We start from the raw sequence: 22,271 nt of genomic DNA on the forward strand, positions 1-22,271 counted from the left end.
CTCATCAGACCAGGCAACATTTTTCCAGTCTTCAACTGTCCAATTTTGGTGAGCTGTTGCAAATTGTAGCCTCTTTTTCCTATTTGTAGTGGAGATGAGTGGTACCCGGTGGGGTCTTCTGCTGTTGTAGCCCATCCGCCTCAAGGTTGTGCGTGTTGTGGCTTCACAAATGCTTTGCTGCATACCTCGGTTTTAACGAGTGGTTATTTCAGGCAAAATTGCTCTTCTATCAGCTTGAATCAGTCGGCCCATTCTCCTCTGACCTCTAGCATCAACAAGGCATTTTCGCCCACAGGACTGCCGCATACTGGATGTTTTTCCCTTTTCACACCATTCTTTGTAAACCCTAGAAATGGTTGTGCGTGAAAATCCCAGTAACTGAGCAGATTGTGAAATACTCAGACCGGCCCGTCTGGCACCAACAACCATGCCACGCTCAAAATTGCTTAAATCACCTTTCTTTCCCATTCTGACATTCAGTTTGGAGTTCAGGAGATTGTCTTGACCAGGACCACACCCCTAAATGCATTGAAGCAACTGCCATGTGATTGGTTGATTAGATAATTGCATTAATGAGAAATTGAACATGTGTTCCTAATAATCCTTTAGGTGAGTGTATATGTTACATACCAGGCTCCATCTTTGACATAATATTCAACTTAATGGTTGCAAATGATGCACCAAATTGTAGAAATTATGAACATTATCAACTGACAAGACTTTCTGTAGTTTTTGAAACCGATAACTGCTAAAAGAAACTGCTTAAACTAGCTTGTTTTAGAGGGATTTTGGGGACTTGTATGCAGGTGGAGACCAGCTGATCACTAGCTTGGCCAAGCTGGGAGACAAGCTTGAACTAGCTAAAACCATCTTGGATCTGACCTGTCAGCAGAAGGAAGAGCAACTAATGCTTCTGTTGAATATCAAGGTGGATAGGATGTCATTACAGTTATCGAAGTTATTTTGATTGTATTCATGTTGTGTGGATTGTTGGATTAGTTATTATTTAGTTACCCTTGTGGTATTCCGTCTACCATTGTTGGTAGTTGTTCGTCATTATGTACTCTTGTGGTATTCCATCTACCATTGTTGGTATTTGAAAATCATTGTTATGTACCCTTGTGGTATTTCGTCTACCATTGTTGGTATTTGATTATCATTGTTACCTGTGGAAATATCTGTATTTTATTAATATGTTTGGTATGTATGTGTGGTTTTGACTTGTGCAACCACTGTTTCTAAATGAGGTATTATTATTGCTATTATTATTATTCTTTTTTTTTTTTTAATTATTATTATTTTCTCTTTGAGATTATTGATGAAGGAAGCAGCTATTTTTTGTTTGTATAAATTCTTTGATAGACTGGGGTGGGGTTTAATAAGTTTTACTTCTTCCCACTCCATTTTCAAGCATAAGTGTATAAGTTATTATTATTGTGTATCTTTTCTGTTGTCACACTATTTTTGCTTGAAAGTAAATAAATAAATAATAAATAATAATAAATAATCGATTGTGACATGGAGGAACTGAAGGCCATAGTATACTTCGGTATGTTCCGGTATGGCTTGCTCACAGTACGCTTAAAGCAAATTTCTCATTGTTCTCGACATGCAGATGGTCCTGATTTTGCACATCAAAACGCATGTACCTGCTTGTGACTTCTAAAGAGTAACACAAAGCAGTTGTAGTGCACATGCATTGAATGCATCCGAATGCACTCATGGCCAAAGGGTATATTTTGAAAGCTGATTGCTCAACCATGTGTGAGAGAAAATGGTGCACAGAGAAACAAAGTAAACCCGAGCTGTAATGCTTGTGTTGAAAAAACAAGTACAGTTAATTTATCGTTACAGTTATTGGTTGTCGATTGTGTCAATGATCTCAAAATGGTTAAAATCATCCGAGTAGTTTTCCGGGCCTATATATATATATATATATCTATATCTATCGCTCTCACTAATGTACAGTGAATGTGAATGAAGCCGATACATTCTTCCCAACCACATCACATCAACTTTTGATTCGGTTATCACAGAAAGAAATTTAGTGTATATTTATTTGTATGATATATTTATGGCGTATTCCCGGTATGTGTGCATTACGTTTATTGGATCAGTATGAGCCATTTTATGGCAGAAAAGAAGTACATTTATTCCTATTTATTCTGGTTTGGAGAATACAGTCTCTCCCCCTCCCTGGCTATTCAAGCTGAATATTTTATACATCTTCATTCCCCTTTGTCCTTCCCTGTATGACTCTGTCGGTCTCACTCTCTCCACTGCAGCATTAGACACTCTCCCTAAGCAGGAAGTGTTGTCCGTGCTAAGACTCTGTTCCTCAGTGCCTCAAGCAATACTCTAATGGAGTCCAGGTCTCAAGAGAGGGATAAGGGGTGGGGGGAAATGGATGTGTAGACTATCTGCTCTTACGACCATATTAGTGCTGATTCGGTCCGAGGAACTGGTCTGTGAGGAGCATCCATCAAACTAAACTGTGTTTGCTCGGCTTCTGCCTTACTTTGTCATCATCACCAGCTCGGTCAGCTATAATCCTTTTATGAAACATGGCATTGACGAGGACAGGCCGGAAATGGAAAAGGACCTCTACTCCGGTCCTGTGAGACACCATATGAATGGCTTCTCATTTTCTATGCTGCGTGGACTTCGGCTGCAGTAAAGATAACACTAGAGGAGCGGACCGCTTTTTTATATGGTGCTGATGGCTCAGCCAATATTTCTTCTCTGAATTTTTGTGCAGCAACATGCCATTTGGAATAATACGCTCTCCAGCACATTATTACCTCATGGTAATACCCTCTCACTAATAACGACGTCTTCAAAACCCAAACAATGCACATCACTGATGTTCAGCAGTGTTTTCATTCTCTCCATCTTTTGAAGGGAATATAAAAGACCCTTTGATCTATGAGAGTGTGTAAGTGCTTGTTTACAGTTTGTCTGTCTGATTATGTGTGTTTTGAATGGGCTTCACAATATTTTGACAGGAAACAAATTGTCATTTTGGTTTTCTGTTGATATACATTTTAGTGCTTTAAATTACTTTTGTCTGCACCATTTTACTCTCTAAGACACATTCAGAAAGGCTGACTTTTTGTTTTCTGGTTTGATTGTGTTGACTACGAAGTTTATTAAGAGAGGATGATAATACTTAAACACTCAGCTTTCAAAGGACCTCAGATTACCTTGTGTAGGAGGTCTGAACTTGAGAGCAAAGCATATATTTTGGTCTTGAAAGAATATTTCAATAATTAATACTGTCATTATTTTCTCACTCATGTTATTGCAAACCTGTTTGGCTTTCTACCATGAATACAAAATAAGGAATTTTAAATAATGTCCTGGTCCCTCTGTTCCATGCAGGTACAGTGAATCGGGACTATTGCCTTTAAGCTTCAAAAAGAACACCTAAGCACCATAAAAGTATCAGGAGTCCATAATCAAGCGCTATATTCAGACTTCTGAAGCAGTACAGTAGCTTTTGGTGCAAAACAGACTAAAAACATTGCCTCCACTGAGCTGTTAACTTGAGAATGAAACGTCTTTTGATCGGTTTCTCACCCAAAGCGATCATATTCAAAACACTTGGAATATAGTGCACTATCATTCAATGTTGTGGTACTTGAGACTGGACTTGGTCTCAGACTCTGTCTTGAGACCATATTTATTTGGTCTTGGTCTTGTTTTGGACTCAAACAAGTGTGGAATTGGACTTCAAATCTAACCAGTCGAGTCCCTTTAAAAAAATATACCATGAGCGGTCCAACTTATTTGAAAACATTCCTCTGACTGGCATTATCAGCAATCTTGACATGTTTCTGTCGACTGTGTACATCAGAAATAGTGATGCCTGTTTTTCAGTTGTTTTTCTATGTAAACTTGCTAGACGGATGTTGTGCAGCAAATCACTGAGTCAAAAAGTTATTTTGTCAAGTTAAAAATAACTTTAATATCTTGTCGTGTCACCAGGGTTCTGCTCTATTCTTTGTGCTGCAACTTTTTTTTTAAATGCACTGAATGTCAAGTCTGAACAGCCTCCAAGTCTATAAGAAATGCTTTAACCAATAGTTACACAAATGCTATAGCCTACATACATACTGAAGAACATTTTTAAATACTTCTCTCAATATCGCCAGAGTTCAATGTTTTTGGTGTTGTTTTGCAGGCAGAATTGAGCAAAATCCTTATTTGATAAACAATAAAAATGTTTAGATTCACTTGCTGGATGTCATAAAGTAGGTCATATTTAATACATTATTATTAGGTTTTGTTTTTTATGGTAGCAAAAATTTGTACTTTCAGTGAATGGAATAAAATAATACACAAAATCTGATTGTCTTGGTTGGCATGCAAAGCCAGATAGGCACCTTGCACCTTTATTATAATATTTTTTTTTACTATCACGTTAATTTTATTGTAATAACATTTGGTTCACTTAACCTAGTATATTACATTTATAAAATGTTTTTATGGTAATATTGTTTAACCAACATAAGCTTAAGTAAATTATGAGGTTTGTTTCATATACAGTATGAGCTTTGTGTCAGTTTAGTTGTTTACACTGTACATTTAACACATTTATTAATACTTAATGACCGATGATTTAATCATCACACTAGGACACAGGGACTAAAAATGGTTCAATTAACAAAAAAGAGCAGAATTTTTTGCAGAATGTAACCGAAAACCAGAACAAAGGTTTTTTCAATTGTTCCGTAGTGAAAACTTTATTTTTAAATGCTGAAAACCGGTAATGACTGGTAAATTTTTTTGATGAAACTATAGGCCAAAGGGTTTATCACAGTATATTTTTTGATATTACAACATTTCATATTGGCCAAACAAATGAAACAGGTTCTTTGAACCTGAAGGAAACTGCTGCATCACACATTTCTTTGCCTATTTGTCAGTTCTGGATGTCGTATTTTTTAAGAATGAATTTTTTAAAAACGATGTATAGTTACTACAAATGTAATATAAATGCACAGCTAATTCAGATACAATGAAAACATTATAAGATTTAAAAAGTACTTTTTTCAGTTGTTTCCAAGTCTTAACTGAATTGTTGTTAGATATGATGCATTAATACAGATTTTATGCTGCCGGGTTTTGACTCAGAAGCAGAACTTTATTAAAAAATGCACTTAATAAACTGTATGCTTGTTACGAACCAATATTAAAAACATTTTGTTTTTAGTCCCTGCTAGGACATATCATGATTTTAATTGATGAATACATTCATTTTAACCAAAATATTTCAAATTCCGTGACATTCCACGTTTAATATTTGATTGTTTTTTTTAGACTGGATTCTGTGAGTCTGTCTGTTTTATGCATCACAGAAATCATAGGGACCTTATTAAGGTCTGTTGAATGCTTGAATTTGATTGGTTGACAGATGTTCTAAGGTGTGAATCTATGAAGTAGTTACAGGTTTTTGACCACATAACAGTTCCATATCACTTCACCAAATTTTTTCAGTTATTTCAAAGAGCTTTACAGGCTACCACAGCAAAATAACCAATTCAAACAAAGACATTGGTTAAGTACATCAGAAAAGAATGACAAACAAATTTATTAAAATTTCGGTTGAAAAGTTCCCTCCCTCTCGCGCGCTCTCTCTTTCGCAATCATTTCACCCACTCACAGACGCTGACATTGGCACACATACATACAAGCGTACATATACATACACACACACACACACAAATAAGCACACTACCGCCACTTGATCAATACAACATTTTCTGTATTATCTGAAATATCTGTTGGAAACACCCTCGCACTTCCCCTCTCTTGAGCTCTCAAACACACACTCACGAGTGAAAAACAGAGCCGTCATGTCAGCACACACCTGCATCACCTGGGTTGATAACAGTTTTTAAGGTTTACAACAGATATACAAAAATTGCAACACTCGAGAGCTGCAACAAATATATAAGGTAATTCCATCCCACATGTGATCTTTCTCAGTTTCGGAGATTCTCTCTTTCGACCATTCAAACACACGTACAAACGCACTACCTTGTTCCAGTAAAGCAGCACAAACCTCAGAGTCCTCCGTCGCTAGTTCTAAAGTGACATTTTTGAACTAGAAATGAATACTCGGGCTGTATCAAAGCAACACACTGAATCCGTTGCAGAAGAAAGTGGTACGACTCACAGAAGCATTTTAGGGATGAAAAACAGTAAAAGATAAACCACTGAACGATGTCTTAATGTGTGGTATAAGCAGAATAATTTACTTTGGCCCATTGAATTATAGAAACATAATAATAATATTATTTTTGTATCTCTCACTCCGTCTTGCTTACAAACCAATGGTCAGGTCCAGAAACCTTGGCAGCTAAACACTTTCGAACATAACACTTGAAAGCCATGACATTACTATAAAAGAAGCATGTCCTGTTTCATTGCCCCCAAAACCTTCACATTAACATCAGAAAGAATGAATATGTAGTCCTGCAAAGCTTAATGCAGCACATCACTCACACTTTTAGTGTATGGTTTCCACCCTCTGATCCACTTGGCCTTTAACAGCACACTAAGTGTATGTGCGGGTCAAGCTTGAGGTCTCAGGAATTTGACCTATTTTTAACAGTAGCCTTAAGCTCTGAAGGCTAGTGGAGTTCAAACATTGATAGTCTCTTAAAGACTGAGCTGCCCTTTAATGAAGTTTTGGAATGCTCTGATCCTGTATAGTTGCATCCATCTCACTGAGTTGGCGGCACGTAGCCACTGCTACCCCACGGTTAAGAGCAAGGACAAACTTCACGCCCTGTCGGGCTCCACATGTTAATGTGTTTTTGGTTACATGTGGACAAGTACCTTTTTGATGTAGCTGTCGGCTAGCTCTCAGGTCATGTTTTTAAGGCCTGTTTCATATTTAGTATCTGCAGCATTCTCAAACTGTAAATACCATCTCTGTGGCGCTATTACAATTGCTCTGTTTGTTGTGCAGCCCATCCAGCCTGACACAACAACCAGTGGTATGAGTTTTGGGAGGGACTATCTAATGTCGATCAACAGCAGACTGGGGGAGGGGGATGTTTGAAAACAATGTTTGTTAATGGCATTTTATTTGGTGGTGCAGAAATTACTCTTCAACTTTAACAGGTTACAGTAATCACACAGTACACAGATGATGCGTGGCATTGCAGAAATAAGTAGAATTTTGGTTCTGAGCTTATTTTTACTGCTTTTGGTCTTTTTATGAATGCAAACTTTTGCATTATGGGCTTTTATGAAGCAACTCAAAAGAATGTAGTGAATTCAGGCTGGTATTTATAGTTTGTATGCTTAAGTGTTTCATTTTTTGTCTCCTTGTATTTACATTTATTCATTTAGCAGACACTTTTATCCAAAGCAACTTACAAATGAGGAGAACAACAGAAGCAAATCATCCTTGGGAGGCAGTAGGAATACAAGTGCTGTAATACAAGTTTCAAAATTGTTTAGAGAAGTACCCCTAGCAAGGCGGACAAGATATTGTTTTTTTTTTCATAGTAAGAAGGACGTGCACTAAAGGGATTGGGACAAGTGCTCATGGAAGTGTTGTCTTTTAGATCGATGTTAGAGAACTAGCTGCTAGGGTGGAGTTTGGCAGGTCATTCCACCAGCGAGGAACAATTGAAGTGAAAGTCCTGGACAGTGATTTTCTGATTTTGCTTCTTTGTGATTGCACTGAAGTGCCATTCACCCACAGATTGCAAACATCTGGAGGGCACATAGACCTGAATTAGTGAGTTTAGATAGGTTGTTCTGTAAACAAACATCAATGCCCTGAACTTAACATGAGCAGTCATTGGCAGCCAGTGCAGTTTGATGAAGAGAGGCGTGACATTGAAGACCAAACGGTCAGAAGACCATTGTAGTAGTCCAGCCTGGATAGCACAAGCGCCTGGATGTGGAGTTCTGTGGAATGCTCAGAAAGGAAGGGCCTGATTTGCATGATGTTGTACAGACCAAATATGCATGATCAGGCTGTCCTCATGATGTGGTCTGTGAAGTTTAACTGATTGTCAAACACAACCCCAAGATTTCTGGCTGTCATGGATGGTGTGATAGTTGAAGAGTATAGTCGAATGGTGAAATTGTGCTGAAATGCTGGGTTCGCTGCAATCAAAAAAAGCTAGGTTTTTGCAAGGTTGAGTTGGAGGTGAGGTTCTTTCGTCCAACACGAGATGTCTAAAAGGCAGGCTGAGATCCATGCAGCTACCGTAGGATCATCATGCTGGAATGAAAGAGATGTGTGTCATCAGTGTAGCAATGGTAGGAAAAGCCATGTGCTTGAATGACAGATCCCATAGATGACATGTATATGGAGGAGAGGAGGGGCCCAAGTAATGAACCCTGTGGTACCCCAGTAGCTAGTTGGTGAGACTTAGACACCACTCCCCTCCAAGACACCCTGAAGGACCTACCTGTTAGATAAGACTCAAATCAGCAGAGCACAGTTCCTGTTATGCCCTTTGCCATGAGGGAAGACATGAGAATCTTGTGGTTTACAGTGTCAAATGCAGCAGACAGATCCAGCAGAATGAGAACAGACAATTTGGATAAAGCTCTAGCCAGTCTCCTGAGCTTTAGTAACAGACAGCAGGGCAGTTTCCATAGAGTGTCCGCTTTTGAACCCAGACTGATAGCTGTCTAGCATGTTGTTCTGTGAGAAAAGAGGAGACTTGGATGAACACGACTCGTTCGAGTGTCTTCGCTATGAATGGGAGGAGAGAGACAGGTCTGTAGTTTTCTAAATGTGTAGGGTTTAGTGTTGGTTTCTTAAGCAGTGCCATTTCAATGGTTTTGATGTTCGTGACAGACGATATTTAACAGCACACATTGTGTTCGGCGCAAACTAACTTGTTGCATGTCAACCTGTATTTAATGTAGTCTGTGTTGAATTGTGTTTTACCTTGCATATTTTTGGTTATTGTCTTAATGGGTGAGGCCTACATTGGCATCTGTCTAATTTGGATCGCCAGTAAGTAACAGATGGGATTGCAGCAAAATAACATTGAGTTTGATTGTACACACATCATCAGCAAGTTCACCCACCTTTTGCAAACCACAGGTCTATGGAACTAATCCACAATTTGGATGAAAATGTAGTTCCCTCCTTATGTCAGTTAGATTTTGTGACAATCAAGTTTGTTATAGTTCTCTATGGCCAACTCAGTTTTAAAAGTTGTAATAATTTTTGGCTATTACATTTACATTTATGCATTTGGCAGACGCTTTTATCCAAAGCGACTTACAGTGCAATTATTACAGGGACAATCCCCGGAGCAACCTGGAGTTAAGTGCCTTGCTAAAGGACACAATGGTGGTGGCCGTGGGGTTAGAACCAGTGACCATCTGATTAACAGCCCTGTGCTTTAGCCACTACGCCACCACCATTTCATCCATTTATTAGGATGCTGCTGATGGAATATGTTAAGCAGGCCTTACTTTCACATGCCAGCCAGACCCTCTGCATCTTCCTCCTCTCTTCTACTTGCTATGTAGAGCGTATATTAGGACAAGTCCATTCGTATACGTAGGCTACAAGTGACCGTGTTTCAGCACAAACATGGTTAGGAGGAAGTCTTCATGCCATCAGGCTAACACACTAACATAGCTTTGATTTGGCTGTTGATAAATTCTCCTTGTTCATGACACCAATAACACGCTGAAAATGAAGATCAAGTAAGATATGGAAATACACAACTGGGACATATCAAGTTGTTGTTTTGGTGGCCAAGGGAGCATTACAGCGAGTCAGGCCCTGAAGATCTGAATAATAATGAGCAGTTCCTTAATTAGACCAATGACTTTCAAAATAAGTCATGAACCAGCAAGCATGACATGAATTGTCATATTGGTGACCCAACTGAATTTTATCTTCTGGTTTATCTTTTTATCTCCAGAGACTGGAGTATGTGAGGAGATTTGAGTGATGGTAATTTCTCTTCCCTACTCAAAGCATTATGTAAACACTGCGCTCCAACTTACTTTATCCCACTACTCACTTTAACCCTGTTAAATTGTGCCTAGTTACTTCTGTACTGTAAAGGTTTTTTCCATATCTTTTTTTGAACGCCTGAGTGCAAGAAGTGTTCATTGAAATCATATTTGAGCAATTTCCATACAGTTGCTTGGACATGATGTATTAGTACTTTATTGAAGAGAAGAGTGACCTGTTACCCATTTTTTTTACTATTATTATTTTTTCAATATGTGAAAAACGATTCATCGTGTATTTACAATTTTTATTTTTTTTATTCTGCAACAAATATTTGGATGTCCCCAAACTAGTGTTCATTCATTCGGTCATAATTGTTTTTACAAAACATTTTTTTTTTTTTTATAATTTTCTCTTTGTAACTTCATCTTTCATTCATTCTGACTGCTAATATTCTATTATTACGTTTTAATGGTGAATTCTTGAAGACATGCAATTGCATCGTGCTTCATTTTGGTGCCAAATCATACAACTCTGCTTCCATTCCACACCACTCACAGAGTGTGTTATGTTTGTGTGTGTGTATATCTGTCAACATGTGGGTTATTTCTTATCTGTGGTGACAGGCAGCTGTCATTGTTATTTGTTAATGATTTTCTTTGAGAACTTGTAAGTGTTTCTCTGCTAAAATGGGGTTTGAAGTCACAAAAAGCCATTCTTCCTCATTGTCACATCTTTGATATTGTTTCATATGAAAAAGAATACTACAGGTGGCACTTACGGCTACCTGTTCTTGAGCATAATTACACAATTACCTGCCCTCTATCAGTGTGGATAATATAATCACTCGCTTATAGCCTAATAACTTTTAAACAGATCTGATGAACTCTGTTCAAGGAATGTCCTCATCATCATTATGATGAACCATGATCAGAGACAATAGAAAAAAAGCTTGAAGACGGTACAAAAATACTAGGGGTGTAACAGTTCAAATTTCTCAGGGTTGAATTTGTATCATGGTTTTAGGGTTTCAGTACGGTTCAGTATTTGCTGTGTTAAGAATGTTTTTTTTTTTTTTGTGTTTTTTTTTTTACTGCCAAATCCAATTGACAATTTGGAACAAACACTTCAGCAGGTTTGCTCTTAATAAATCATTGTTTTAAAGTAACTATAGCTTAACTATGGCATTTGTAGTGAAAAAAGAGTAACCACAAAATCAACATGTTTACTGTCATGTTTACAATATAGTATAATCATGGTTACCATATGGAAACTACATTATTACTGTTGTAAAACCATGGTTAATTGTATCAAAACCATGATTTCTGCAAAGAAAACCATGGTGACCGCAGTCATGGTAACTACAATATTACTATAGTAAAACCATGGTTAATTTTTATTAGGGTCTTTAACAAAACAAAAAAAACTTTTCTTTAATTACTAAATCAACATTTAACTTTATACCTGCACTATTATGCAATTTAAAAAAAACATGCATCAACATAAAATGCATTTTTAAATCTATTACACATATATGCAATATTCGGAAGCTATACATCATTATAGAAGGAACATTTATTAAAATGAATTTTTTTTTATCATATGCTTAAATCACAGATATTTGTCAGCAGAGTAGGGAAACCCCAATCGCTTTAGTTATTTTTATGTTTGTCTGAATGTGTGCTTGCTTAAAAACAAAAGGGAGTGTGTGAAGTTTCAGGTCATCTGCGCATTTTTCTCCAGTGATTTCAGCATAATTACCAGTATTCAGCACTCGTGTCGAGCAATGTCCATAAACCGTGCCTGTTTTATAAACCTTTGACCATCGCTGTGACTTGAAATTTGGGGTTGAACCACTGTGCCAATGCTTACCGAACCACGGGTTGCGAACCGTATGGTTAGTTTTTTATACTGAGAACGGTTACACCCCTAAAAAATACTACCTTGATGTGAAGTACAAATGCTTGACAATATTGTTTACATTACAGTTATGAATGATCCATTTTTTTCTTATTCACAATAATGATAAGGGATGGAGAGGATGTCTGATTGCTATGAAAATGGTGCAGTGCAAAAAATATTTATTTTAAAAAGAAAGTAGTTCTTATAATCAATTAAGTATAATCAATATATATATATAACCTAACCTTAACCCATTCACGCCAAGATTACTGGGGTCTTGATAAGTGCAAATGTAATATTTAATGCTTAAAATTTTAGAGATGATGTTTCAAGCTTACATTTTTGAATGGGGTGTGCCGTTTAAACAAACACAAGGCTGCCACACCCAATGTACTGCATTGCTCAGTGGCTCACCGCCTTGTTTTGACTCTAATGGGGTAGTAGAATGACAAAACCAGTGTTGACCTTCCAGGCCTTGTTTCACCCTTCTCTGGGTAAATCAGCATATGTTGCGTTTGTGTTTGTTCATTGGCAAGTGCACATTCATTGCTGGCTAATCACACAGCAGCCAGATGTGGACTAAGAAGGTTATTGTATGAGTGTGACATGAATAAAGCATGACATCCTTTTGCCAATGCCTACCTCCCATCAAAAGCCCACCTCCCAACAGTTTGCAATGCCTGAGCAAAAACCCTTTGCAAAGGTTTGCTGAAATACGTTGAGCATGATAGGTTAGCATGCTAAACTGTCAAGATGATTGCTTAACTGACAACCCACTAGGGCTGGGCGATATGGCAAAAAAATCATGATAGTCTTTTTCATATCATTCGTTATCGATATTTATCACAATATTAATTCACAACTGCACATTGCACATTTTTTTTTTTAAGTCGGCAGAAAAAGAGGATAAAATAAAAAATCCTGAACAGTTAAAATAGTCTATACAAAACTGCATTGGGGCCCCAGAGACAGCCAAAGCAGTGGGGTCTGAGGGATCTTCTATTCAAATATTACAATATTTTATAGAGTTTATCAATTGAGTGCAGTTGGATGTGAATGTCATAAGATGATCTCTTCATTTTGAATCATAATGACAGTATATATATTTTTTTACATTCAAATTATTTTCATATTTCTTTACATTTCAGGTATCCAAGTGTGGGGGCATAGAAGGAATGGTACTGTTTGGGGGTTCAGGGGTATCTCCTGAGAGAAACTTTTAAAGTGAGAAAGACTAGGCAACCAACTAGTAATTGTTAGAGATAATCATCTGACTAATTGCACAAAATTAGAACAGAAATCTGTTTGTTTATTATTAAAGGCTTGGAACATGCTGATTAATAAAACTAAATTTAGAAAGAAAATACTTTGTCTAAAGGTGCTCTGGAAACACACGCCTCATGTCTACTCACATGTGGGGAAAAGAGGCAATTCATGCGGAGCAGGACAGGGCATCAGTGAAGCATGTTTCAGTGCTAGAGAAAGATATTCAAGAATACAGCGCAGAAAGATCAGATATGGTGTACACAGCACTGTTGTTTTGTCACGCTACTCACTAGAGACGATGAGAGGGTGCCTGATGTCTTGCAGTCAGGATGGAATCAATCCGGGGTCTGGACCCAGAGCGTGGTAACTGGCATAGCGGGGACATAAGCAACTTCATACAGTCTGAGGCTGCGTTTCCACTGATGCTGAAGAAATCCACTTAAAGCCTCTCCCAACGCTAATGAACCACTTGCCCTTCGCTGCTGTCAATTCTACAATCCAACTCGCTTCCATAGGAAGGAACTGAATGCACTCGCTCACTACACACCAGTGGAAACGTATGATAAGAAAGCCGAACTGCTTGCGTTTTTAGCAACACGTGCCTGATCATCTACTTCTAGATGTAGAACACAGGCTAAATATCGAAGATTCTAAATATTTAATTTAAAATTCATTACAATAATTTATTTTGATGGTAAACATAATGGTTTCTAATCAGGCACTGAATGGAGAACCCAAAGGAAGTTCTGTCAGTCAATGGTGTTGGGTAGGATTTGACACCAATCTGGCATTGATCTTCAAGCTCACTGTGAGACACAGACCCAACAAGGCCTACATTTTTATATGATTTCCACTCTGATATGAAAGCTCACTATATTCTTTATTTTATGTTGATTCATTTTGTGATTTTAAAAATTCACGTCTTTTTGCCAGAGCAAATTTACCACAGTGGAATTATTACATTTGGGCCAAAACGTCAGAGTCACATCTGCAACTCCAATAAAATGTCACCTGTTAAAGCTGGACGTGGTGATTTGAGAGTTCCAAGTTGTGTCTTATTTTGATGGCTGTTGCTAAGTAGGACACGTCCTTTGTAGGCAGCCATGTACCGAGCGTCCTCAACTAGAATGAGCTTTGTTTAATCAAGATGGCCTTCGTATGATGAACGTAAACAGAGCTTGCTGCGTCATTGCTATGACAGCACACATTGCTCTCAGCCGATGCGAGCGCTCTTAAGTGACAGTGTGGTAAAATTAAGGAGAAATATCACAATGTAGGTTTTTGAAGCTTTACTTTTAAAGCAACTTAAAATTTCTTTATTTTACATTATTATTATAATAATTTTACATATTTTATATTTGACTCCTGTCTGCTGAGGTACTTCAACTTGGGATTTGTACATCATATTTTTGGATAAATCAGCATTTGGATGTAATTTTCTGTTGAAGCAAAGCATTTTGGGTTGTGAGTGGCAACAAAGGATACTCCTCCTGAATTCTCCAAAATCCTGTGAATGAACACATTCGAAGGATGCATTTGGAGTGTCCCACTCACTTTTATGAAACGAGACCGTCTCAATGACGTATGTGGCCGTCAAATGTGACCTCCGGAGCACACAGCCTTCGAAACGAGACACAGCTGCTGTCAGTGCATTACCTAGTCTTGCCTCCCAGGTCTGTTGCTGATATGGGAGATGGAGGTCTATGGCACCTCTTTTTCTGTAGTGTATTTTCACTGGCATTGGCCCAAGCTAAGAACATGTTTTTCCCTCCTTAGATGATTAGGCCTACCTGGATTCAACAAGTTTTAGGATATGTACAATTTTAAAAACGAGGTTCATTGGAGGATAATTGTTTAATAGGCTTCAGTTAATTATATCAGGGGTGCATATTAGGGGTGATTTAAATAGTTTATTACCATATTATTGATCATAAAATCAGTCATTGGCATACAGTTCACAGCAATCCATTTCACAAGTGAATTTGTCAATCAGTTGGAGATTTATTATGAGGGCTTGTTTAAGAACCTGTCAATGGCATACCCTGCACTCTCCTTTTTTAGGGTCACCTGTAACTGGTTTTAACCATGTATATATTTTCTCCAATTCTTTATTATACGAACAAAGACACTTTTTCTTCTCTGGAGCTCCGGATAGACCCATTTTTTTGTTGCAGTTTGTTCCCCAGTGTTTTCCCGCTCTGGCAAGAAAAAAAAGGCTGCGCACGTTCAGTGTTTTCTTATTAACTTTTTGATTTTGTTATTAAAGGACGATGAAATAAAATGATGATAAAATTATACAGACAAAATTGAAATGCTGGACACTGCTTATGACTTGCGGGACAAAGCTTCCAATTTTGGGACTGTCGCTCAAAATGCGGGACAGGTGGTCACCCTACAATACGACCTGCGTCCGACATGCTTGACATCGCGTCTCAGGTGTGTTGCATCATAAAAATAAAATGTTTAGGTCACTGTGTCAAGTTAAATATAGTTTAATACTCAATCTTTAAACACATATTGAGATCCCTTAGTAACGCATATCTGTGTTGTTTTCTTCACTGTATAAACTGTGTGTTGCTCACACAGATTAAATTTCACTTACTGCCCTCTGGAGTATACAGGTGGTACTACAAGCACGCGATTAAATGTGTTAATTATTTTAACGCATTATTTTTTGTATAATTAATCGTGCGTTATTAATGCGTTAACTCGACAGCCCTAGTTTTAATAGCAAGATCCTCCCCATTTCTTAACTTTTCTTTTGATCAGCAAAATGTCATCAAATGATGGAGATGTACAGATGTGATGTGTAGTAGATGTGCGCTCCTCGGCATGTTAAAGAGATTGATTCAGGTGTCTGGATCACAGTGATTCTGTCCCGGCAGTGTGTCAGTCAGATCACGGTGGACTTCTGACTCCTCCGCTGTAGAGCGCTCAGAGCCGGCCTTCAAAATCAGAATTGCAAAGAATAAGCCACGAGTTTTTGGGCACGTTTGCCCCGTTGCCTGATCTGCATAATTCCTTTAGTGAATCTGGAATTAAACCAGTGTGCGCAAATAACCGGCAAATTCATCCCCTGCTAAAGCCTGGTTTCAGTTTCACATTAAACATGCCCACTGATAGATTTGGTCATGCAGCGCACATGGATATTTACATATCACGATATAGCAAAACTTCTGTCGATCGACGCTTTATATCGTCGCCACGACATATATTATCATATCGCCCAGCCCTATCTCATAGTATTGTAGTTTCAGCTAATTATTGAGACTTACTGCTATTTTTAACCTATGTTGTTCATAACAGTTGTCTGTTGAGGGCACTATTTTGCAGCTGAAATATATTGTATAAAGCAAATCTAATCCTTAAAATAACAATAATTCAGCATTATATTATAACAATAAACTTGATTGGGTCCCACATTAATAATTCAGTATTATACAGGGCTCAATGCTAAGGATCGTTTCTAGGATTTATCCATGTAATTGTGGTGCTCTCTCAATTGTTTTCATTGTTATAAGTGCAGCACTGGCATCTGGCAATTGACAGTTCTAGCAACTGGCCCCGGGCCATCGCGCTGTCCTTATTGTTGAGCCTCGTTATAACTATATTCAACTGGCTTCCAAAAAGTGAGTTTTAATTTTTGCACACACTGTTCATTCACAAAAATTTTTTTAGTAAAAATATAATATATAAAAATATAGGGTAAATAATGATTTGATATCATTCTCCCTTAAGGCGGTCGCACGCCAGACGAGAAGCGCCACGGCGAGTTGCGTTACCCCATGTGACTCTTCCCTCCCTTGCAATCGGGCCAATTTGTTTGCTTAGGAGACCTGGCTGGAGTCACTCAGTAACCCCTCGATTTGAAAATAATAATAATAAGAGTAAAAAATACATTTTGAAGAAACTGGGGGAAAAAGTGCATCGAGAATCATTTTATAATCAAATGGTTACCCTTTGAATCGTAATTGCATTGAATTGTGAAGCCAGTGAAGATTCACACCTCTAGTCATTTGGGTTTCCTTAGCGGCCTTATTAACAACTGGAGCTCAGAAGCGCTTATTGCAGCTTTCATCTGTGCATGTGTAAGCTCTTGGGTTTGGGGATTAGAATGTCATGCCTTTTATTAGTGTTTGTGGCACAGAAACATCCACGTACAATACATTTCATTGTAGGATTCACTCTAGTATTAATTTTTTCAACTACAGTTTTTATGCATGAACCTTTAGGCCCTTGGCATCGAAGCTAATATGTAGACATCCTTCTTGATGTAGAAACTTAATAGTTATATTTGATCAAAGTAACATTATCTTTAGGCAGTCGTTGATGTTTTAAAGATGTAAATGTTTTAAATATGTAAATGTTATGGTTTTACTTTGTTTTTTGCTCTATTTAAAGTTTAATTTTTGTTATTTTTCAAAATGTAATGTGCATTGTTTTTGCTTCTTTCTTTCAGGGTCCAATCCATAGTGTACAAACCTGAATACTACTGTGTCAAAGAGCCCCTGAAGAGAGGAGATGGGCTGGAATATTACTGCCTGCAGCTCACCCCCCTAGATCCACAGTGCCTCTTCTCCCCACCCTCTCCATTCTTCCCCTTCTAAACCGTTGCCAAACACTTGGATGGACAAATTACTCTGGATTTTACATCTTCCTTTAAGGGCATTGGACAAACTGGCCCTGCATGAAAAAATCCCTAAAAGCAACTTTCAGGATCTTTAGAAAATCACTTTGCCAGGCCTGAAAGCACTTGGATGGAATATCAGCCCAGCAGCTTTCAAACTAAAGCTTCTGGGAATAGCAAGATGAGCACTGTCATTCAATGATGATGGCAAAAAAACAAGATGCCCGGGCACCAACCTACAACCTTGTTGTGGTAGGTTTGTCTGGAACTGAGAAGGAAAAGGGGCAGTGCGGGGTGGGCAAGTCCTGCCTCTGTAATCGCTTTGTCCGTCCCAGTGCTGATGATTTTTATTTGGACCATACATCTGTTTTAAGCACAAGTGACTTTGGTGGTAGAGTGGTAAACAATGACCACTTCCTGTTTTGGGGCGAGGTGGTACGAACGTCGGAAGATGGGGCTGAGTGCCGAATGCATGTTGTGGAGCAGACAGAGTTCATTGATGACCAAACGTTCCAGCCACATCGAAGTACTGCCTTACAGCCCTATATCAAGCGGGCAGCTTCCAACAAACTGGCCTCTGCTGAAAAGTTAATGTATTTCTGTACAGATCAGCTAGGGCTAGAACAAGACTTTGAGCAGAAGCAAATGCCTGAAGGCAAGCTTTTAGTAGATGGATTCTTACTCTCTGTAGATGTGAGTAGGGGAATGAACCGTAACTTTGATGACCAGATGAAGTTTGTCACCAATCTATATAACCAGCTAGCTAAGACCAAGAAGCCAGTTGTACTTGTGCTGACCAAGTGTGATGAAGGGGTTGAGCGGTATATTAAAGACTCTCACACCTTTGCCCTGACCAAGAAAAACTTGCAGGTTGTTGAGACCTCAGCACGCTCTAATGTTAATGTTGACTTGGCCTTCCTTACCATGGTGCAGTTGATAGATAAGAGTCGAGGGAAACCTAAGATAATTCCTTACTTTGAAGCCCTGAAACAGCAGAGTCAGCAGATCGCATCCGCCAAGGATCGCTATGAGTGGCTGGTCAGCCGCATTGTGAAGAACCATAATGAGACATGGCCCAACATCAACCGCAGAATGCAGACTTCCCCTGAGTACAAAGACTATGTCTTCCTTGAGGGTACTACCAAAGCCAAGAAGTTATTTCAACAACATGTACACAGGCTCAAGCAGGAGCACATAGAAAAGAGGCGCAGAATGTATCTCGGCACTCTCCCACAGGCTCTCAACTACTTGGTTGCAGACCTGGATGAGATCGATCACCTGAGCTGGTCAGGAGTACAAAAAGTTCTAGAGACTAAGCGCGAGTTCTCTCACTGGTTTGTTGTGTTGGATGACACACCATGGGAAACTACACCACACATTGACAACATGGAAGATGAGCGTATTCCCCAGGACCTTTTGGAAACCCCAGCAGCAGAGGCAATCTATGAGAGTCACTTAGAGCACCTACATAATGAGCGGAAGCGGGCAGAGATGCGATGTGAATTCAAAGAGAAACTTGCTTCATCACCATTTGTTACACCTGGCAAACCCTGGGAGGAAGCCCGTAGCTTCATTATGAACGAGGAGTTTTATCAGTGGCTAGATGAGCCAGAGTACATTGGTATCTATAACAAACACCAGAAGATTATTGTTGAATTAGCCAAAGAGGACTTCCAAGAACTTCTACTGGAGTACTCAGAGCTGTTCTATGAGCTTGAAGTTGATGCTAAGCCCAGTAAAGAAAAAATGGGTGCCATCCAAGAGGTTCTTGGAGAGGAGCAGAGGTTTAAGGCCCTCCAAAAGCTTCAGGCTGAGAGAGATGCCCTTGTGCTCAAGCATATCCATTTTGTCTACCATCCTACCAAGGAAACATGTCCCAGCAGTCCTCATTGTGTGGATGGCAAAATCGAGCAACATTTAGCCCTTCGTTTCCCCACTCGATATTCCTTTGACGGGAACTCAAAATCGCAGTTTGGTGAGGGGAAGGTAGATAGAATTAATCTTGTAATTCTTGGCAAAGATGGACTTGCAAGAGAGTTGGCTAATGAGATCCGAGCACTGTGCACCAATGATGAACGGTACGTGCTAGATGGAAGGACTTATGAACTGGCTCTACGACCTATTGATGGAAATGTATGCTTTCCGGTGAACTCCTTCCACACCCCTACTTTTTCCCCACATGGGTGCCTCTGCCTCTACAATTCCAAGGAATCCTTATCCTACGTTGTTGACAGCATTGAGAAATTACGTGAATCAACCATAGGTCGAAGGGACAGTAGCCTGGTTCAGCTCCCTTTGTCTCTTCTGTTAGTCACCAAAAGGGGTGTGGGTTCAATTGCAGACATTGGAGGTGAAACTGCTCAAAGCCTAATTCAACATGGTCAGCAAGTTGCAGGCAAATTTCAGTGCAGTTATTTGGAGCCTGCTTCTCCAGGTGTAGGCTATGGTCGTAATATAAATGAAAAGCATTTAAACCAGGTTCTTAAAAGTCTCTTAGATACCCGGAGACCCGCAGTTAGTCTAGGAAGTAGCTCCCCACCCTTATTGCCTCCACTTGCAAGTTTCAGAGACTCTCAGCAGGCATTAGAGGCTGACTTGCGAATCATAATGTGTCTCATGTGTGGTGACACTTATGATGTTGACCAGCTTCTTTCACCATTCTTGCTGCCCCAGCATTGTCGGCCTTCTTCCAGTCTTTCCAGTGGAACATCAGTTATGCTGGATTTAAATGTTGGTGGCCAAAGGCAAAGCATTGATCTAGCTATGCTATCTTATCACTCATCTTTCTCCTTGCGTAAAAGCAGATTAGTGCATGGTTACATAGCAGTATATTCAGCTAAACGAAAAGCTTCCATGGAAACCCTTTGTGCCTTCCTATGTGAGGTCCAGGACATTATTCCAGTTCAGCTGCTTGCTGTTGCAGAGTCTCAGTCAGAACTTGCAGAATCTGAGGTAGTCCAGGAGCAGCTTGCCCAAATGGAGGAATTGGCTCATGATATTGAGGGCCGTTTCAGCTCTGTGATTTGTGGACCTGGTGGGGTCGTGGGAGGCCTGCATCGGATAGACCACTTCCAGCCATTCTTTAAGGAGGTAGTGGAGAAAAGAACCATTGTTGAGGCAACACACATGTATGACAATGTTGCAGAGAATGTCACTAATGAGAATGTGTCTTCACCTCGATGTAGCTCTCCAAGCACCACTTTGCTGGACTCAGAAGATGACATTGAGCCCTCCTCACCTTATCCCACCCTTAGAGATGATGTCACCTTGACTCAGGTTGGGGGTTTCAAGCTTCCTGATCTGGAAGGTGATACCTTCTCACTTTTCTCTGAGATCACTACCTTTGAAAACAAGTTAAACAACAAAGTCCCACCTCAGGTGCGACCAAAGCCCAATGTCACCTTCGACATCCCCAAACCTCTGAACTACAGTACGTACATGGACTTGGGGGTTAACAGGCGCTCATTACCATCGGTCACCTGGCCACCAGGAAGTGAAGGTGGTTATGATCCATCTGACTATGCCGAGCCCATGGATGCAGTAGCAAAGCCCCGTCCTACAGAGGAGAATATTTATTCTGTACCACATGATAGCACACAGGGCAAGATCATAACTATTCGCAATGCAAACAAGAGTCATGCTAACGGTGCTGGCAATGGCTCAGACAGTGAGGCTGATAGCAGTTCATTAGAGCGTAGACGAAAACTGTCTGCTCTTGGAATAAAACCTCGTCTTTACCGTGATCGCTCCAAACGCCTGGGCAAGTTTAGCAGCTTCCGCACAAGTTTCATCGGCAGTGATGATGAGCTTGGTGGCCTCCCCAAGACTAAAGAGGATGAGCTTGGGGCACAAAAAGGGGACAGCTCCCTAAATGAGGAAGGCGAGGACCCAAAAAGGAGAAATATCTTGAGAAGTCTGCGCAGAACTACAAAGGTAAAATGTTATGCCATATATGTTAGGGATCTATACATATATGAATGAACACATACAAGCTAACTTTGTACTCTGAAGATGACAATAGTTGATTTAATAAAGGTTACCATTCGCTAGACTTGTTGTGAACTATGCCATTTTTTCATTTATTCTGTTTTGGGTAATATCAATGATTAAATATCCTCATCTAAGCATTTAAGAATATAGATGGATTTAAAACAAGTAATCAAACCATCAGTTATGTGTGCTATGCTATGTATAAATTATGTATCTTTCTGTGCACATGTGTCCGTTAACATGAGCAATCCTAAAAAGAAAATGGTAATACTGCATTTTGCTGATCCTCAAACTATATGTGGATAAATGCATTGGATATAAAAAGTCAGCAAGTGTTTTGGTGCCTGTCCAGCACTGTACCCATTTAGATATTGATTTCTCACTTCTGCTGCAGCATTTCAAATGCAGCAAGTATAGTGGAACTTGCTTAATCAGAAATACCCTACTACTCTACTTTTGTGGGGCAAAATTTCATAACCATTGGCACGTTTAGCTTCACATTATTTTTATATTATTTGGTTGTTTTCC

The 22,271-nt window shown here is 39.2% G+C and overlaps 1 protein-coding gene across 1 annotated transcript in view; it reads left to right on the forward strand.

The window, feature by feature from the left end:
* Positions 1–22,271, forward strand: part of LOC127632011 (rho GTPase-activating protein 35-like) — a 116,337-nt gene that overhangs the window by 50,416 nt on the left and 43,650 nt on the right. Inside the window, exon 2 of the mRNA XM_052110465.1 lies at positions 17,586–21,686. Within this exon, the coding sequence (XP_051966425.1) occupies positions 17,952–21,686 (3,735 nt within the window). The 5' untranslated portion in view covers positions 17,586–17,951. The remainder of the gene's footprint in view (positions 1–17,585; positions 21,687–22,271) is intronic.

This window comes from Xyrauchen texanus, chromosome 38 (genome assembly GCF_025860055.1).
Source record: "Xyrauchen texanus isolate HMW12.3.18 chromosome 38, RBS_HiC_50CHRs, whole genome shotgun sequence".
Taxonomy (NCBI): domain Eukaryota; kingdom Metazoa; phylum Chordata; class Actinopteri; order Cypriniformes; family Catostomidae; genus Xyrauchen; species Xyrauchen texanus.